Source organism: Anopheles funestus, chromosome 2RL (genome assembly GCF_943734845.2).
Source record: "Anopheles funestus chromosome 2RL, idAnoFuneDA-416_04, whole genome shotgun sequence".
NCBI lineage: Eukaryota > Metazoa > Arthropoda > Insecta > Diptera > Culicidae > Anopheles > Anopheles funestus.
In genome coordinates, this window is record NC_064598.1 from 101999892 (window position 1) to 102013933 (window position 14042).

General features: G+C 42.0%; 5 protein-coding genes across 6 annotated transcripts; 3 read left to right on the forward strand and 2 right to left on the reverse strand.

The window, feature by feature from the left end:
- Positions 1-975: 975 nt before the first annotated feature.
- LOC125762140 (putative defense protein Hdd11-like) lies at positions 976-5208 on the forward strand. Its single transcript, XM_049423949.1, has 4 exons — positions 976-1131; positions 4011-4232; positions 4358-4488; positions 4844-5208. Exons 2-4 carry the CDS (start codon positions 4025-4027, stop codon positions 5006-5008), a joined length of 504 nt encoding a protein of 167 aa, XP_049279906.1. The 5' UTR covers positions 976-1131; positions 4011-4024; the 3' UTR covers positions 5009-5208.
- A 13-nt stretch (positions 5209-5221) lies between these two features.
- LOC125762135 (uncharacterized) lies at positions 5222-7281 on the reverse strand. 2 transcript variants are annotated; one of them, XM_049423942.1, is made up of 3 exons: positions 7059-7281; positions 6400-6989; positions 5222-6332 (listed from the first exon to the last, which is right to left on the reverse strand). In XM_049423942.1, the coding sequence occupies exons 2-3, from the start codon at positions 6929-6931 to the stop codon at positions 5503-5505; spliced, it is 1362 nt and encodes a 453-aa protein (XP_049279899.1). In that variant the 5' UTR covers positions 6932-6989; positions 7059-7281; the 3' UTR covers positions 5222-5502. The 2 variants fall into 2 exon arrangements, with proteins under 2 accessions (XP_049279899.1, XP_049279900.1); XM_049423943.1 differs by having other exon boundaries at positions 6400-7009.
- A 92-nt stretch (positions 7282-7373) lies between these two features.
- LOC125762138 (ATP synthase mitochondrial F1 complex assembly factor 2) lies at positions 7374-8550 on the forward strand. The gene is made up of 4 exons (XM_049423947.1): positions 7374-7556; positions 7621-7817; positions 7890-8000; positions 8078-8550. Exons 1-4 carry the CDS (start codon positions 7484-7486, stop codon positions 8507-8509), a joined length of 813 nt encoding a protein of 270 aa, XP_049279904.1. The 5' UTR covers positions 7374-7483; the 3' UTR covers positions 8510-8550.
- LOC125762129 (conserved oligomeric Golgi complex subunit 4) lies at positions 8522-11301 on the reverse strand. The gene is made up of 5 exons (XM_049423925.1): positions 11084-11301; positions 10802-10999; positions 9897-10724; positions 8686-9824; positions 8522-8600 (listed from the first exon to the last, which is right to left on the reverse strand). Exons 1-5 carry the CDS (start codon positions 11171-11173, stop codon positions 8558-8560), a joined length of 2298 nt encoding a protein of 765 aa, XP_049279882.1. The 5' UTR covers positions 11174-11301; the 3' UTR covers positions 8522-8557.
- Positions 11302-11632: 331 nt separating this feature from the next.
- LOC125775021 (transcription termination factor, mitochondrial) lies at positions 11633-13932 on the forward strand. The gene is made up of 2 exons (XM_049445401.1): positions 11633-12008; positions 12071-13932. The coding sequence occupies exons 1-2, from the start codon at positions 11633-11635 to the stop codon at positions 13570-13572; spliced, it is 1878 nt and encodes a 625-aa protein (XP_049301358.1). The 3' UTR covers positions 13573-13932.
- Positions 13933-14042: the final 110 nt, after the last annotated feature.

Here is a 14042-nt window from a genome sequence, read left to right on the forward strand (position 1 = left end):
GATCGAATCGAAAAACTATATGAACAGAAGAGCACAAAGATTTTTTTATACTATACCATTTTTGCCATACATTAGGCATCGTTTTTTTAGTTTTAAATATTGTAAGAAAATTAGAACTATTTACAATTATATCAACTATTAAATCTGCTATCTATCAATTAATTTCATGAGTATGTTTTGGGTGAAGCTGGAAAGCGGTCGTTTTAGTGTAAATTTTCTCTTCGGCCTCTCTCACATGCCGTAGCTGTAGTATTGTTCGCTGCCAATGAGGTGGAATGAAAAGTACTTATGTTAAAAGATGACAAGAATTCAAATACGTAAGTATTTAAATTATATTGCACGTTGATCAGCAACTAATTACTAATAAAATAAGTGCTATTTTGTTTGAATTGTGTTGTAGATTATTTTGATGTTAGATTGATTTTTTTTTAATATTTAACGAATTTAATTCGAATTTAAAACACAAGAGAATATTGCTGTTGCTGTAAAGAAGGTTGTTTTACCTGCTGTTGCTGTAAAGAAGGTTGTTATAAATTATGTGACGAATCCCATGGTTAGCCATATCTAATGTTCTGTACATAAAATATTTAACGAAAAATTCGTCATTGGCATTATTTCTTCTCATTTTCCACGTGCCCCACTCTTTCTTTCGATAAGAGGCAGTTCTGATGCATAGTCTGTCCAATCGATAAACTCAATACGGCAAAACAGTTAAGTGGTGTTAAAAAGCCGTTGATGTATGCGGTGAGACTAGCGGGCTAATTACCTTATCGGTGCATCCATCATTGGTGCGGCGATGCAAAAAGCTCCCGTACGCATATCCATTACGTCAGACGCATCTGGAGGGAGTCGTGACAATCGGTCTCACATGCTGTGCCCTGCTAGCCAAGACAAAAAACAGATTCGGCCGGTAACGATCTTGCTTCTCAAACACATAGAAACACCAAGGCACGTCTACGTGGGGAGGGGCGTTTGCCGTCGGTTGCGAACAAAAGCATCGAAACGCACGGGCAATCGTTTCAATAAGCGTTTTGAGTTCGATTCGAGAGGATCAATTCAAACAGTGTCCAGTGGCGTTTTTGTGATCACCTTCGCCAAAGTTTTAATTACACCGGATATCCATCGACCCAGGTAAGTCTGCCGGAAGAAACACACGCGGTTCAGTGAAGCTTAGTGGAACTGTAGTGAAACATACTTAGATCGAGCGTGTAATGTCGCGTAAAAAACCTTCCGCCCAAATTAGAAAGATGACAATGGAAAAGTGAAGTGCGGTATACGGTGGCCTCGGATCAGTTGTAGTTAATGAGGCATTTTATTTGCAACCGTACGAAAACATATGTCTTTACCTAACGACTTGCGTAGATGTGTATATGTACAAGGATAGGGAAACCATTTTCCAAACCTTTTTTTAGAGGGACTGTTACATGTTCCTTGGCTACGAAATGTGTTTTTTTTTTTGCATTGCAATGTGATCTATCGTTGCATTTGACTGTGTTCTAACTATAATCGTACGCTTGTAACTGGATTTGCGTACCGGTGATTCGTGATCTTACAACGATTTACTTCTAACGAAGCTCGACTAGATGCTGAGTAAATCTCTTATCGCTCTATTCATCGGAAGGAAACAAGCCCCTATGGTTAGGGGCGAGAATGGTAGAATGTCGATTCACAAGCGGAAATTGATAGTTCCACTGATGGACGAGTAGTATTTCTTTTAAATTCGAGAACATAAGTAGAAGCTTCGTTACACAACAACATTCTTGAATATTGTATTGCAGCGAAATTGGCAAACAGCACTGTATCTACTACTGTTAGCTCCCCTCAACAATATAACAAATTGTCCTTCATCAAATTAGCTTCACAATTCAGGAAATGTATTTGGATTCGATTTGCATTAAACTTGTAAAATATCAATACCAAAAAGCATCTACTTCCTAGCCCCAATGCAGGATCATACAAGGCTAAAGCCACGCAATGAACCTCCATTTTATTTGCGGGCAATGACTGTACAGGTTTATGCAGAGTAGTGTCTGACAGCAGGAGATTAGATTCAAAGCAGTTAACCTTCGTACCACATCCTACAAAAAAAGGTTTATACCAATCTGGAAGGTGATCTTTTTATTTCCAATACTCTTGGACACACACGAGTGTGAACAGGGCTTTATAGCACGGAGGCCCGACCTGTCGATCGTTGACAAAGGTGCCAATGTTTGCTTTGTTCGTATGGCAGCGTCCCCATGGTAGGTTATACATAATTTGAAGGATTTCCGCTTTGAAGGATGCTGCCCATAAAAATGTTAGCTTTCTTCTTCAGTGTCACTGCAAACGTTAAAGGAAACCTTGCTCTTCTGTTATCTCCAACACGTGGCAACTAGCTGGATGTATTTTACATTCAAAATGGCCAAAGTCTAAGTTAATGGCTGGTGTAAGAGGAAACAGGAGAATGGACAAGTTTTGCAAACGGTTGATGGACTGGAACGAAAGGATGGTACATAGGACGTGTTACTGGCTTTTAAAAGCGTCCATTCCAGAAAGTTCGTTTCATATTCATCATCAATATGCTCAAATGTCTGACAAGTTCCAGGCTCTGTAATCACGATCGTAGTAAAATTATATTAACGTTTTTAACTCTCAGTTTCGTCCGTGCCTAAAACTCAAAACCTGTTTCACTTGAGCCCGTTTTGATTGTGTTGATTTTTTGTGTGTTTGCTCTTAGCACAGGTCTTAGCATATTCGCACTCAGCCATCATTTGTCTTCGGCAGCATACCCAAGCTCCCAGTACACAGAAATGGTGAATGACCCGTGCGTAGAACGAACGTTACAAGTACAGCCCGTTTCAAGGCCTTCCAAAATTGCTACGTCTTGCCGACTGGCGCCATCTTAAACACATATACAACGATCGTGTAAAAAAACGCGTAGCTAGGTCTGGATTTGATTGATTTCTAGTTCTCAATTGATGAGGCTGTGCATTGGCGTCTGTGCTGAGAACGGAAATGTTCAAGACCGTAGAGGGTCAATCTTTTAAAAAAGCAGCACAATATGACCCAGCCACCGCGCACTATGCTTTCGCGGCTCTGAAGCTTTATTATGCAGTCAGACTTTAACAGCATTGACCCAAAAGTCACAACCAGTTGAGATGCCGTCCGTTCGGGCCAGTTGCAGACCGTACCACCCGCTGACTTCGTCGCCATTATGTTAATTTGTACGTCCCACATAATTACCGACTTAACCGGTTGACAAGTTCACAGCCCCCAAAGGGGTGTAGATAGTGTTGATATGGTAAGTTAAGCACTTGAGGCTACGATACGGCTAGCCCACCTTAGTACGTAACTTTCGATTATTTCTTGCCGCTTCATTTATTTCCCGCAATGTCGATACGATAGTGAGAGGTGAATTGGCAGAAGAACGTATATTATCCATAACACGATCAATAGATACCTACATCAAATCACGCGGTAACAAAATGAATCAATGTATAATCAGCTTCCTCTATACGTACAAGGCCGGCGAAGGTATATCCGCATGGATGTGGCAAAGAAAACTTCACTCACATTGCGTTACCGGACAAGTGCACATGTGCTGTGATTGCAATGGTAAAAGAAGATCGATACGACCTTACACAGTTTAATGATTTGGCTATTAGATCGTTACTTGAACGAGAAGCCGATCCATGGTTCTACTAAATTAAGTTTATTATTTCTTTTACTATGTAAGTGTGTGACTAATGGCGTAATTTGCTCACTAGTATGAAACACATTAGTTTTGTTCAGACGGGCATGAAATAATTAAAAAATAACGTAAGCTATGGAAAGCTTCAATAACCGATATTTTATGATTGTATGAAATGACTATGCTAAAGTGGCGATTCCTCTAGTTTAGAAACACACCAACGAAAACGTTCTGAAATACATTTAATTACTACTTTCATGACATTAATCACGCCATAAGCAACAATTACCATATACCGGCCGCTATAACTGCATAATATATATATGTTCATTACCTACAGCTGTACCACTCAACATGGCTTACCGTTTCGCGTGTGTTCTACTGACCGTGGCCCTCTGTGCCGTTCCTGCACTGAGCTTTTCTGCCGGTGCCCCGAACGGTGCCTGTGGTGATATGGTGCCGCAGCATCACACCGACCCGCAGAAATCGGCTGCACCTTACCAGATCATCCTTTCGAAGAAGCAGATAAATGCGGGTGAAGGTGTCACGATCACTGTACAAGGTATGGGTATGGAAAAGGAAACAAACTGGTTGCCAATCGGAATCAAATAAACATGAGAAACGAACCAATGCAAAATGATACTCACACCAATCTTTATCCTTTCACCTGCATCTTACTAACGCCAGGTAACAGCGCCAAGGACACGATCAAGGGACTTCTCTGCCAGACGCGCGTAGGAGAGACACCGGTTGGTGCATTCGATGTGCCACCAAATAACAACTATATCCAGAAATTGGACTGCGGCAATTCCAAAGCGGTAAGTGTGTGAGCGTTTGCACCATCCGGAGGTGTCAGTGTCGTTCAGTTTGCATTCTAACGGCGGAAACGACGTAGAGTCGTGGCAAAATTGCAACAACCACATGATCGTGATCGTGTACCGTAACCAGGCGAGAGATATCTAATGGATATTAATTAGGCGCGAAAGGGGCTCGTTGTTGTAACTGGTTACATGAGTTGTCAACTTACTTTGCTGGCTTGGGAGAGCATGGGAGTATAGCAACCAGCCCATTATTAACATATGTTACATTTGACTAGTTCGATATCAATTGATACTGATAATATGATCACCATACGCTCTAATTGTACGTTCAATGTTTTTTTACCCTTTGCAGTCGGCCATTACACATAAGAAGATCGAAAACCCACCAAACGCTATTACCTTCAACTGGATCGCACCGAAGGGACTGAGCGAGCAGGCACGTGTCTACTGTACGATCGCACTCAATGGAGGTGTCTTCTGGGTGAAGCACACGTCCGATTTTCTGAAGGTGAACTAAGCACTTATCTGAAGATACGCTGAGCTACGGTGGTCCCGGTGATCTACCAGGCTGAAGGGAAGCAGTATTAGGAGACCTAACTGATTTCCATCAGAAGGCAGTCTGTTTTGTTTTTACTCAACCGGACAATTATCATTAACTTACGTTTACCATCCCGTTTTACCTGAATGACAATAAATACGATCATCGACTATGATAAACATGACATGAAAGTTGCGTACTTTACTTTATCCTAATCGTTGTACTTTATTGAAGTGATGTTTTATAAATTCGTGAATAGGTACATCAATATGTCTTATAAAATATATGCGTAAAAAGGGGATAATATCCCGTTGTACATAGTGTATAAAGGAAATGGAACAGTAAGCTTCCGCTTACAAGATCGTTTGTGTTTTCGTTTTCCTATATAGATTTGTGCTTTCTCATGGCGTGTATAAAGTAATTCAAAACAAAAGAAAAACATGTGTATATAAAGAATGTAAACGACATTATCCTTAGTGCATCACACAAACAGAAAGGTATCCATTTTCGTGATATAATACGTGATTTGTATCATCCAGGTTAGGATTGCGCAGTGGTACCGGGTGGCGGAATGGGTTTACTGCGTTTCGAACCACATATACGATTTCTCCGTTTGTTTCATTAACTTTGTTTGCAATACTTTCTACGATACTAGCATCATCGAAGGATTCTCTTTGCGTGTATGACGTAAAAGCGAATGGAAGATTCGGAATGGTTAGAATGTTGCGAATTGTTTTGTCCCAAGTCTGTTTTGATGTACCGATAAACTCGGTAAAACCGCAATTGAAAGCAATTGCGAGATGTGGCTTGGGAAGGTTTGAATTCTCGGGTAATTCATGATACAGGCAACGGTACTTTTCGATCTCAACCGTGCGATTCTCTGTAAAATGCTTAACGCTACTTTCCGCTTCATCTAGGTTGGGCCCAATAAAGAACAGTCGAAGACGTCGTAACTTTGGCAAATAGGAGAAAATGGCCGCTTCAGTAACCGTGTTAAATAACAAATGATCCTTTTCCGCACCCAGCACGAACAGGTTGAGTTCGTTTCCTATTTCCTCGTACAAATGAACTTTGCGTAGAATATACAGAATTGTACCTACCGATGAATACATTCCTGCCATTTTTATGTCTTCTATCTGTTGTGCCAGCTCTTTTACCGGTTGTGTGTCGGAAGTTTTGATTACTTTCAGCAACATTGCGCTTGCCAGCTCGAACGTATCCTTTGGAAATTGGCTGTGAAACTTTTCACAATCGGCAAAAGAAAACACGGAGCACATGATTTCAGGAAAGCGAAGCGGGCTACCTGCAATGGGAAAGAACGTCACGATGTAGCAGTGCTTAATTTAATATTTTAACGCAAACAGCCTTACCATCATAATAAAAGTTGATACGCAGTCCATCGCACCACTTGGAATGATTGTCTCGGTCGCTTTGTTGGTGTTCCTTGCTACAATAAGCTACCTGTTGGCATTCTTCACAGAGGAAAAGCTTTTGCGATTGGTACTCCATACAGACGTTGCATAAAGAAGCAAAGTTGATCAGCAGCTGCTCATGATTATACAGGGGACGGTTTAAAATTTTCGATAACAACAAACTGCAACAGTTGATGTGATTCATGAGAATGAGCTTATTCTCTGGTTCGGCGTGAAAAGGCGTTTCAAGAAATGGTTCAGCGCAGCGCAGTATATGATCGGTATTACTTTTCGTAAGCACCGAATGTACGGCAGAACAAAACTTTCGATGAATAGGTAAGTCTATTCTCTGATGATCCTTGCCGCAATATTTTATGAGTTTGCACTTCGCGCAGAACTTCGGTTTGTTTTTCTCGTTTGGCTCGGTGGGAGAATTCTGGAAGCATACGTTGCATCTGTTTGGGTTGAAATTCCTGTACTGGGACATCATGGCACATGGAGGGAATGGCACAAAATAACTTTAGCGCGAATAAAAGCAAGATAACAAGCTGAAAAGATTTCACACGCACTGTGTTCATTAATATATGCTGATATGGTTCAAATGTGGCGAAACTAACCGCACCGAATTGTCTGCCAAGCTGCTTCGGCGAATGGCAAATTAAACGCGCGGAAACAAAACAAACTGTCTGTTGTCATACTCGTAGTTTGTGAGGGAAACGCTCACGCACCAAACAACGTTGATATTTATGAATTATTTTTATAGCCATCTTGAGAACTCGTATTTTTCTGTTTAAAAATGTATTAGGTATTATTGGTTGGTAAGTTGTAGAACTTTGGAGAAGAAATTAATATTTCTTCGAAAAACGACCGTACCTATTTGGTGGTAAAATAGGGCCAATATCACGTACCTGTCACATGAGTTGTCAGTTTAGTCAGTTTGCTTTGCATTCATTTTCGTAACATACAAACCATGCCGTTGTAATTTGAGCAGCATTGCATATATTTATGTAAGTTGCATTTTGCATCAGAATTGAGAAATAAAATGCTGCGTTCATGTCTTTCCAATCTTGCAAGAATCCAACGTTCGTCACTTCAAATAAGCATAAGACATTATGGTACGTATTAAGCTATTGTCCAACGTAACATTGATTGCTACATTAACGTCATGAAATATTCCAGCTGCTCCGCCGAAAAGATTCTACAAGAACACGGGTGTTGTTTCGAGCAACGGTCGGTACGAAATTACGCTCGATAGTCGTAAGCTGAAAACACCGAGAGGATTACCGTTTTACGTAGAAAGTGAACCGCTTGCCATAGCGATCGCTACGGAGTGGGACGCACAGAAGGAAGTGATTGACCGATCTTCAATGCATCTGGTAGGGAATACAACATTTTATTTAGTACCAGAATATTTATCTAAAAGAGACTTTTACTCATACTAAATGTAGACAGCGCTAAGCAGTACAGTGATTGATAACCCAAACAGTCTGCAGAAACACGATATGGTAAACTATTTGGTAAATTACATCAATACCGATACTGTTTTGTTCCACTCGAGTGTACGTATAGTTAACCGTACTCATTGATCAGTTATTTTTGGTATAATTTACATAGCTTCGCTTGTTTTTCCTTTCAGGATGAGCTGGAACTGAAGAAGATACAAATTCAAGAATGGACTCCGATTGTGGAGTGGTGCAACAAACGGTACGAAATTAATCTAGCCTCCACAGATTCCCTCGTTGTACCAACGTTTGAACCAGGCATGGCAATGAATCTGAGTCGTTATTTTTCATCTTACAATACTGCTGCCCTGCACGGGTTTGTATTTGCTGTGGACACGATAAAATCAATCATACTCACTATGGCCTGTGTCGATCGATACATTCCGATCGAGAAGGCTGTCCAGCTCGCACGGCTGGAGGAGGAATTTCAGCAGGGCCACTGGGGTAAAGTAGAGTGGGCTCATGACGTACAGCGTTTAGATTCGCAAGCTCGAATATCAGCGGCCGTACTGTACATCTACTTCAACACAAGCAACGCATTTGTAAAGGAGAAAATTTCGCTCTAAATATCAAGAATATAATATGCGCATTGGTTGCTAGTATTTTATTAATGGTTACAATTTAATCTTTTTGATGTCCTCCATTTTAAAGTCGATCCTGCGGAGTGAGCAAAAGAGAACGGAAGAATACTGTAATACAGTTCCGTTGGATATGGACTAGTTTAATTAAAAGCAATGCTCACCTCAGTGCCAAAATCGAACGGGCTTCGTTCGCCGTCAAACGCCAGCTGGCGGACGACGATTCCCAATACTCTGGCAACTCGGACACACTCTCCAGATTCAGTATCGTTCCCATTTGCAGCAGTTTTGCTAGTTTATCCCTAACCGACCAGGAAGTTGCACCGGTCAGGAAGGAGGCAAGGGCACGAATTTCCTGATCGAGCACCAGCCCTCCCAACCGATTGAAGGTCGTTTTCTTAATAGCCCGTTCCATGCGGGCCGTTATTTCCGTCGTCACGATACTAACAAGCGCATCGTAATTGCGAGGCGTTAGCGCCACCTTGAATGAATTCAGCAGCCCATCAATCTGTACGATTAGAAACTGCACAAATGTTTCACTTGCCTCGTACGTGGCCAGTTCCTCTTCCGTAAGGTTGTGGTTGTGGGTTAAAAACTGATCGACCCATGGATGCAGCCGGGGTTTGATAGCGGATGATCGAAGCTGCTGGAAACCGAAATCAACTAGCGCTTTCAGCGAATCTGCAACAGATTTTAAACCACCCAAACAACTGTCCAACTTTTCCTTCTCCCGCGTACTCATCGTTGGGAATGTGATTTCGGTTTCTTCAGTCATCATCTTCCACAGTGTTTCGATGAACTCTGTCGACATATCGGCGTTATTGAGAGCAGCGACGAATCGCCCGCGTGCCTGATCCGAATCGCTCGTTTGTAAGCGACCCTGTTGGATGGAACTTTGGAATGCATTGTACGCCTGCGCTAAATCAATGTAACCGGTAGGATATCCCGCTTTTAGGGGCGCTTTGAGGGCTTTCAGATAATCTTCCTCTAGGCAGCTGGCCGCATTGTTTATCACTGCGCATACCCCATCGAGTGATTGTGTACCATTCGAGCGACGAATGCATTTGCGTACAATGAAGAAAACATCATCCAGCATGCTGGAACACTGTTGGCCTTCCTCTAGCTTATCCAGTCCGATCGCCTTTAGAACACTTTCCTCCATAAAATAACGTTCGAACAGCAAATAAGTGCTGAGCAGTTCCTGCATTTGTGTATTAAGGCGTGACTTTGCTAACAGCGCTTGTAGTTCGGTTAGCCGTTCTTGCTTTACATCAGCAGAAAGGGAGCTTTTCTCCAAATCATTCTTAAACGAGATACATACAAATGATCACATTAGTAAATGAAGTACGGTAATGGTAGCACAGCGACAACTTACGGCACACCTCCGTTTGATGAACTTTACGTACAATTCTGCTCTCGAATGCATGATCGTGATTTCTCCTATCAAACTGTCGATATCTTTTGCGTTCAGTTTGTCCATCGACCCACCACCGGATGGTTTTCGGTAGTGACCCATGGTTAAATTACCACCTGCATTTTTTATGTAATCATTTATCTGCGCAATTCTCCTTCCCGTCTGTCGGTTACGATTGAATTCCTGTACACATTTGGTCACCTCGTCGTCACACTCCCGTTGCAGTATGCGACAAATTTGCACCAATCGTCCGGGTCCATAGCAACTCTCAATGATTGCCTGATTGACTTCGATAATACGAGCGATATTTTCCAACAGAATCGTCAGTGTGTCGGCGTATGCAACGGCTGTACGCTTTTCCGCTTTTGCAATATCCATCGAAGAACGCAGCTCTTTGCCCGCTTTAATTTGCAGCTTACCACAGATGTAGGTCATGAACTTTTCCAACCCTTCATCGTGCATACCGAGCAGGGGGAATATTTTGAAAAACCGTTCTAACGATGCAAGATCATCTCGTTTAACCGCTTCGTCGAATTTTTGGTTCACCATTTGCTGGATTTGCACAGTTGCCTGCTCTAGCGTCGATACCGCTTGGCTGACCGACGTTATTGAACCGCTTACATCGTCCGCCGTCTTCTGAAGTAGCGTTTTGTCCATCGACAGGAAGCGATTAACGTGTCCGGCTCCTTGCTCGAAGTCTTCCTCACGAATCGCACTCATTACGCCCTGGCTGCAGAGTTGAAGATCAATTAGATCATGTACTCGTTGCTGACATTCCGAAACGCGACTCTGCAATGCCGAAAGGGATTTTTATGTAGTGTTACACAAACTTGATGGCGTATCTTTTCATTTCATTTTACACATACCCTTGCTTCATCCAATCTTCTCACTTTGGCACTTACACTTTCGGCAAGTGTGGCCGTATGATTGATCATTTCAGAAAGCTGTCGGCTCTTTTCCGACACCACGTTTAGTCCACTCAACGCTACTCCTATGTTACGCATTTTAGCCTCCAGTTGACACTGTTGCGAAAGGATATCCTCCAAACGGGTATCGATTTGTTGCTGTAAACCCATGAAGCATTGGTTATTTGTGTGATCGTTCATAGGTTTGTTGATCGACCCTCACACGACATGTTTAGCACATACCTCTTTATCCATTATTCGTTGACATACTTCTTCTATACCCTCTGCGGTTGCGATATCACTCTCTTCTATAAATGCGCTCAGTTTCATCATTTTTGCGGCTACAATTAGCAAATTTAAACTAAATATAATTGAATGTTTGCGGTTGTTTACATCGAACAAGAAAAAGTGATTTGCTGGCAAAGTGTCAATACTAGAAACGTCACTCAAAGTTTATGCGCCGTCAAAGATCCACAACAAAGCTTTCGTAAAGGATTGTAGTTCTTTCATTAAATTGAATAGGTAAAACATTCAAAATTTCGTTGAAACTCAGTCGATATTCTAGTTTTTCCAAAAATGAATGCCAAGCTTTTAAAGTTTCAGTGAAAAATTGCGTCGCTCGTTCAATTTGTTGCCTAGTGGAGATAGGCACAGAGGGGATTGTTTATAACGCAAATTTTTTGACAATTCTGAACACACCGGTTGGTTATCAAACACCCTTTTTGTTCGCAACGTGATATCTAAAGAAGTGCTACTTTTAAGCTAGTTTAATGCTTTGATGCAAAGTAGAAGATGCTCAAGTGGCTTCAATTTGTACCGAAGACATACATTGTATTTGCTACAAGAAACTTCTACATCGGTGCGATTGATGGCGGGCTTTTGCGTCACGCATTTCGTACGGAAGATGCCAACAAAGATGATCTGCCACTGCTCGACGATTCGATCTCGGCAGCGACGGCATTATGGAGAAAGGAGGAGCTACTTTTGCGTCTCAAAAGTCTGCTAAACTGTAGTCACGAGCAGACGGAAAAATTGTACAAAGCAAACAGAAAGGCGTTGCGTATCTTTGCACCAAAGCTACTTACAGATAACATCGAGTTACTGCGAGCGAATGGCATTGAGGATAAGTTTATTTACGAAAATCCGCGTGTACTTTCGACCCCTACAGGTACGAAACAAAATCAAAGGTTATGAATACTTACACTTGCTGATTTCCTTTCTTATTTTCAGGCGAGCTTGCTACGAAATTGAAATTATTACAAGAGCTTCCTGCGGTGGAGGATTGCAAAATGCTTTCACCTTTCCTGAAAGCCTCCCTCAAATCTATCCAGCGTATGGTTGATGTGGCGAAGCAAGAGACGATACCTGGTGGAAATCGCATCAATTATATCAGTGAACGAACCGGCACTGAAGTTCCTATGGTGATCAAATTCTTCGCCACCAACATACGCGTGTATCGTATCACACTGGACAAATTCATATCCAATTTAAACATTTGTCTGGAGCACTTCGAACCTGCCCATGTTATGCGACACCTATCGGTGTTAGCCTACGCACCAGCTTCGATAAAAGAACGGTTGCAAGCGTTAGAAAATTCCCCATTGGAAAAGATTAAACCATGGATGGTGCGCGTACCAGACATTGCTCTCGGCAAATCGTTTGAGGCAGTCATCGAGAAAGGTAGGCAGCCGGTGTTTAAAGATAGCGTAACAAGCACATGGTTTGAAACGTACGTTCTTAAGCGTGTGGAGTCACTGCTCGGTTGTTCGGAGGAAACAAGTCGAGAGATATATGAAAAGTGCAATGGTTCAGTCTACTTAGTCGATAATATTGAATTCCTGCTGGATAAGGGAGTGCTGGCCGAGACGATTACAAAACAGGCGACCATATTAATGACAAAGCGGGAAGATCTTCAGCAAAAGATAAACACACTAGGGACGTTGCAGTGTTTGAGGAATTTAAACGACGTTATACCGTTGTGCGTGCTGAAGACATATCAGCTGAAGAAGATTGTAAACAATCTGAACAACGAGCAGCTCGGTTCAATCAACACGAACCGAATATATTACTTCTCCGAAAATATCGGATTTAAACCGAGCGAAGTGGCGGAACAATTTGCACGCCGGACGTTCATGTTTCGCGTACCGAAGGATAGCTTTCTCGCCAACCTGAAGCTATTTCTGGAGCACATGAACCGGGAAGATATTTTAGCGGATCTGTGGGCGTTCAAGTATTCTCCTGGTGTAGTGGCCGAGCGCATCGCTCGGGCGAAAGAAGTGCGCGGCAAGAAGCTGATGCCATGGATGGTCCGGTGTCCGGACGTTGTTCTAGAGAAATCGTTACAGCTGACGAAGGATAGCGGTGCTTTGCTTGGCGAGAATGAAACAATTGTCGAGTATTTCTGTAAGCGGCTAGGGTTCGATCGTGAGGTAGCCAATTCGATCATCATAAAAACTCCGTCAGTCCGGAATGTGCGCATTACAAAGGTGAAAAAAGTGATTGACTATCTGCTAGATGAGCTGGACTACAAACCAAATGATATTGCGCTAAACCCACGCATCCTGATGCATAGTTTGCAGACCACGAAAAAGCGTATGGCACAGCTGAAGGAAATCGGATGTCGGCCAAAATCATTGATTATCGTTTGCAAAAGCCAGCGTCAGTATGATATGTTCGTAAAGGAATGGATAGCTTCGAAGGAACGGAAGAAAAAGATTCACCAATATGGTTAGGAGGTCGTGCAGAGTTGGTGCTTGTTGGCGAAAAAGTACACGAATAAATGTTTGTTAGATGATTAGGATAAACAGATGAAAGTAGCCCAAGAGTGTAAATCACGTAAAATGTTGAAAATATGAGTACCTAAAAGGTGTAGTGTAGAGAAACGATCGTAATTGAAAACGGTTTAAAAGGTTTGTGCAAAAGTTCGACACCTCTGGATTACATGTGTACGAGCGTAAGTTGAAGATTTCATTCAAAAACTCGGTACTCGGAAATCGAATTTTATACCTAAATCATTATTTAACTCAACAGTTTAGTAAAATACTAGGTATACCTAATTTAATTCAATTTTTTCAAATGATTTATTCTAGTCCAAGTACCAAATGATTCAAAGGATTTGAACGCGAAACACTATTTGACAGCTGTCTCGAAATCAGCTGTCAGCGTGTGTGCGTGTGTGTATGCGTATCGTTGTGTACAGCTT

What these genes read in the sequence shown, in the direction of transcription:
- LOC125762140 (XM_049423949.1), top strand. Translation starts at nt 4,025, where the DNA reads ATGGCTTACCGTTTCGCGTGTGTTCTACTGACCGTGGCCCTCTGTGCC. An exon ending in TGTCACGATCACTGTACAAG is followed by an intron (nt 4,233 to 4,357) that starts GTATGGGTATGG and finishes TACTAACGCCAG; the next exon opens with GTAACAGCGCCAAGGACACG. An exon ending in ACTGCGGCAATTCCAAAGCG is followed by an intron (nt 4,489 to 4,843) that starts GTAAGTGTGTGA and finishes TACCCTTTGCAG; the next exon opens with TCGGCCATTACACATAAGAA.
- LOC125762135 (XM_049423942.1), bottom strand. Translation starts at nt 6,931, where the DNA reads ATGATGTCCCAGTACAGGAATTTCAACCCAAACAGATGCAACGTATGC. An exon ending in TATCAACTTTTATTATGATG is followed by an intron (nt 6,333 to 6,399) that starts GTAAGGCTGTTT and finishes TTCCCATTGCAG; the next exon opens with GTAGCCCGCTTCGCTTTCCT.
- LOC125762138 (XM_049423947.1), top strand. Translation starts at nt 7,484, where the DNA reads ATGCTGCGTTCATGTCTTTCCAATCTTGCAAGAATCCAACGTTCGTCA. An exon ending in AATAAGCATAAGACATTATG is followed by an intron (nt 7,557 to 7,620) that starts GTACGTATTAAG and finishes GAAATATTCCAG; the next exon opens with CTGCTCCGCCGAAAAGATTC. An exon ending in ACCGATCTTCAATGCATCTG is followed by an intron (nt 7,818 to 7,889) that starts GTAGGGAATACA and finishes TACTAAATGTAG; the next exon opens with ACAGCGCTAAGCAGTACAGT.
- LOC125762129 (XM_049423925.1), bottom strand. Translation starts at nt 11,173, where the DNA reads ATGATGAAACTGAGCGCATTTATAGAAGAGAGTGATATCGCAACCGCA. An exon ending in AACGAATAATGGATAAAGAG is followed by an intron (nt 11,000 to 11,083) that starts GTATGTGCTAAA and finishes ATGGGTTTACAG; the next exon opens with CAACAAATCGATACCCGTTT. An exon ending in GAAGATTGGATGAAGCAAGG is followed by an intron (nt 10,725 to 10,801) that starts GTATGTGTAAAA and finishes TCGGCATTGCAG; the next exon opens with AGTCGCGTTTCGGAATGTCA.
- LOC125775021 (XM_049445401.1), top strand. Translation starts at nt 11,633, where the DNA reads ATGCTCAAGTGGCTTCAATTTGTACCGAAGACATACATTGTATTTGCT. An exon ending in TGTACTTTCGACCCCTACAG is followed by an intron (nt 12,009 to 12,070) that starts GTACGAAACAAA and finishes TCTTATTTTCAG; the next exon opens with GCGAGCTTGCTACGAAATTG.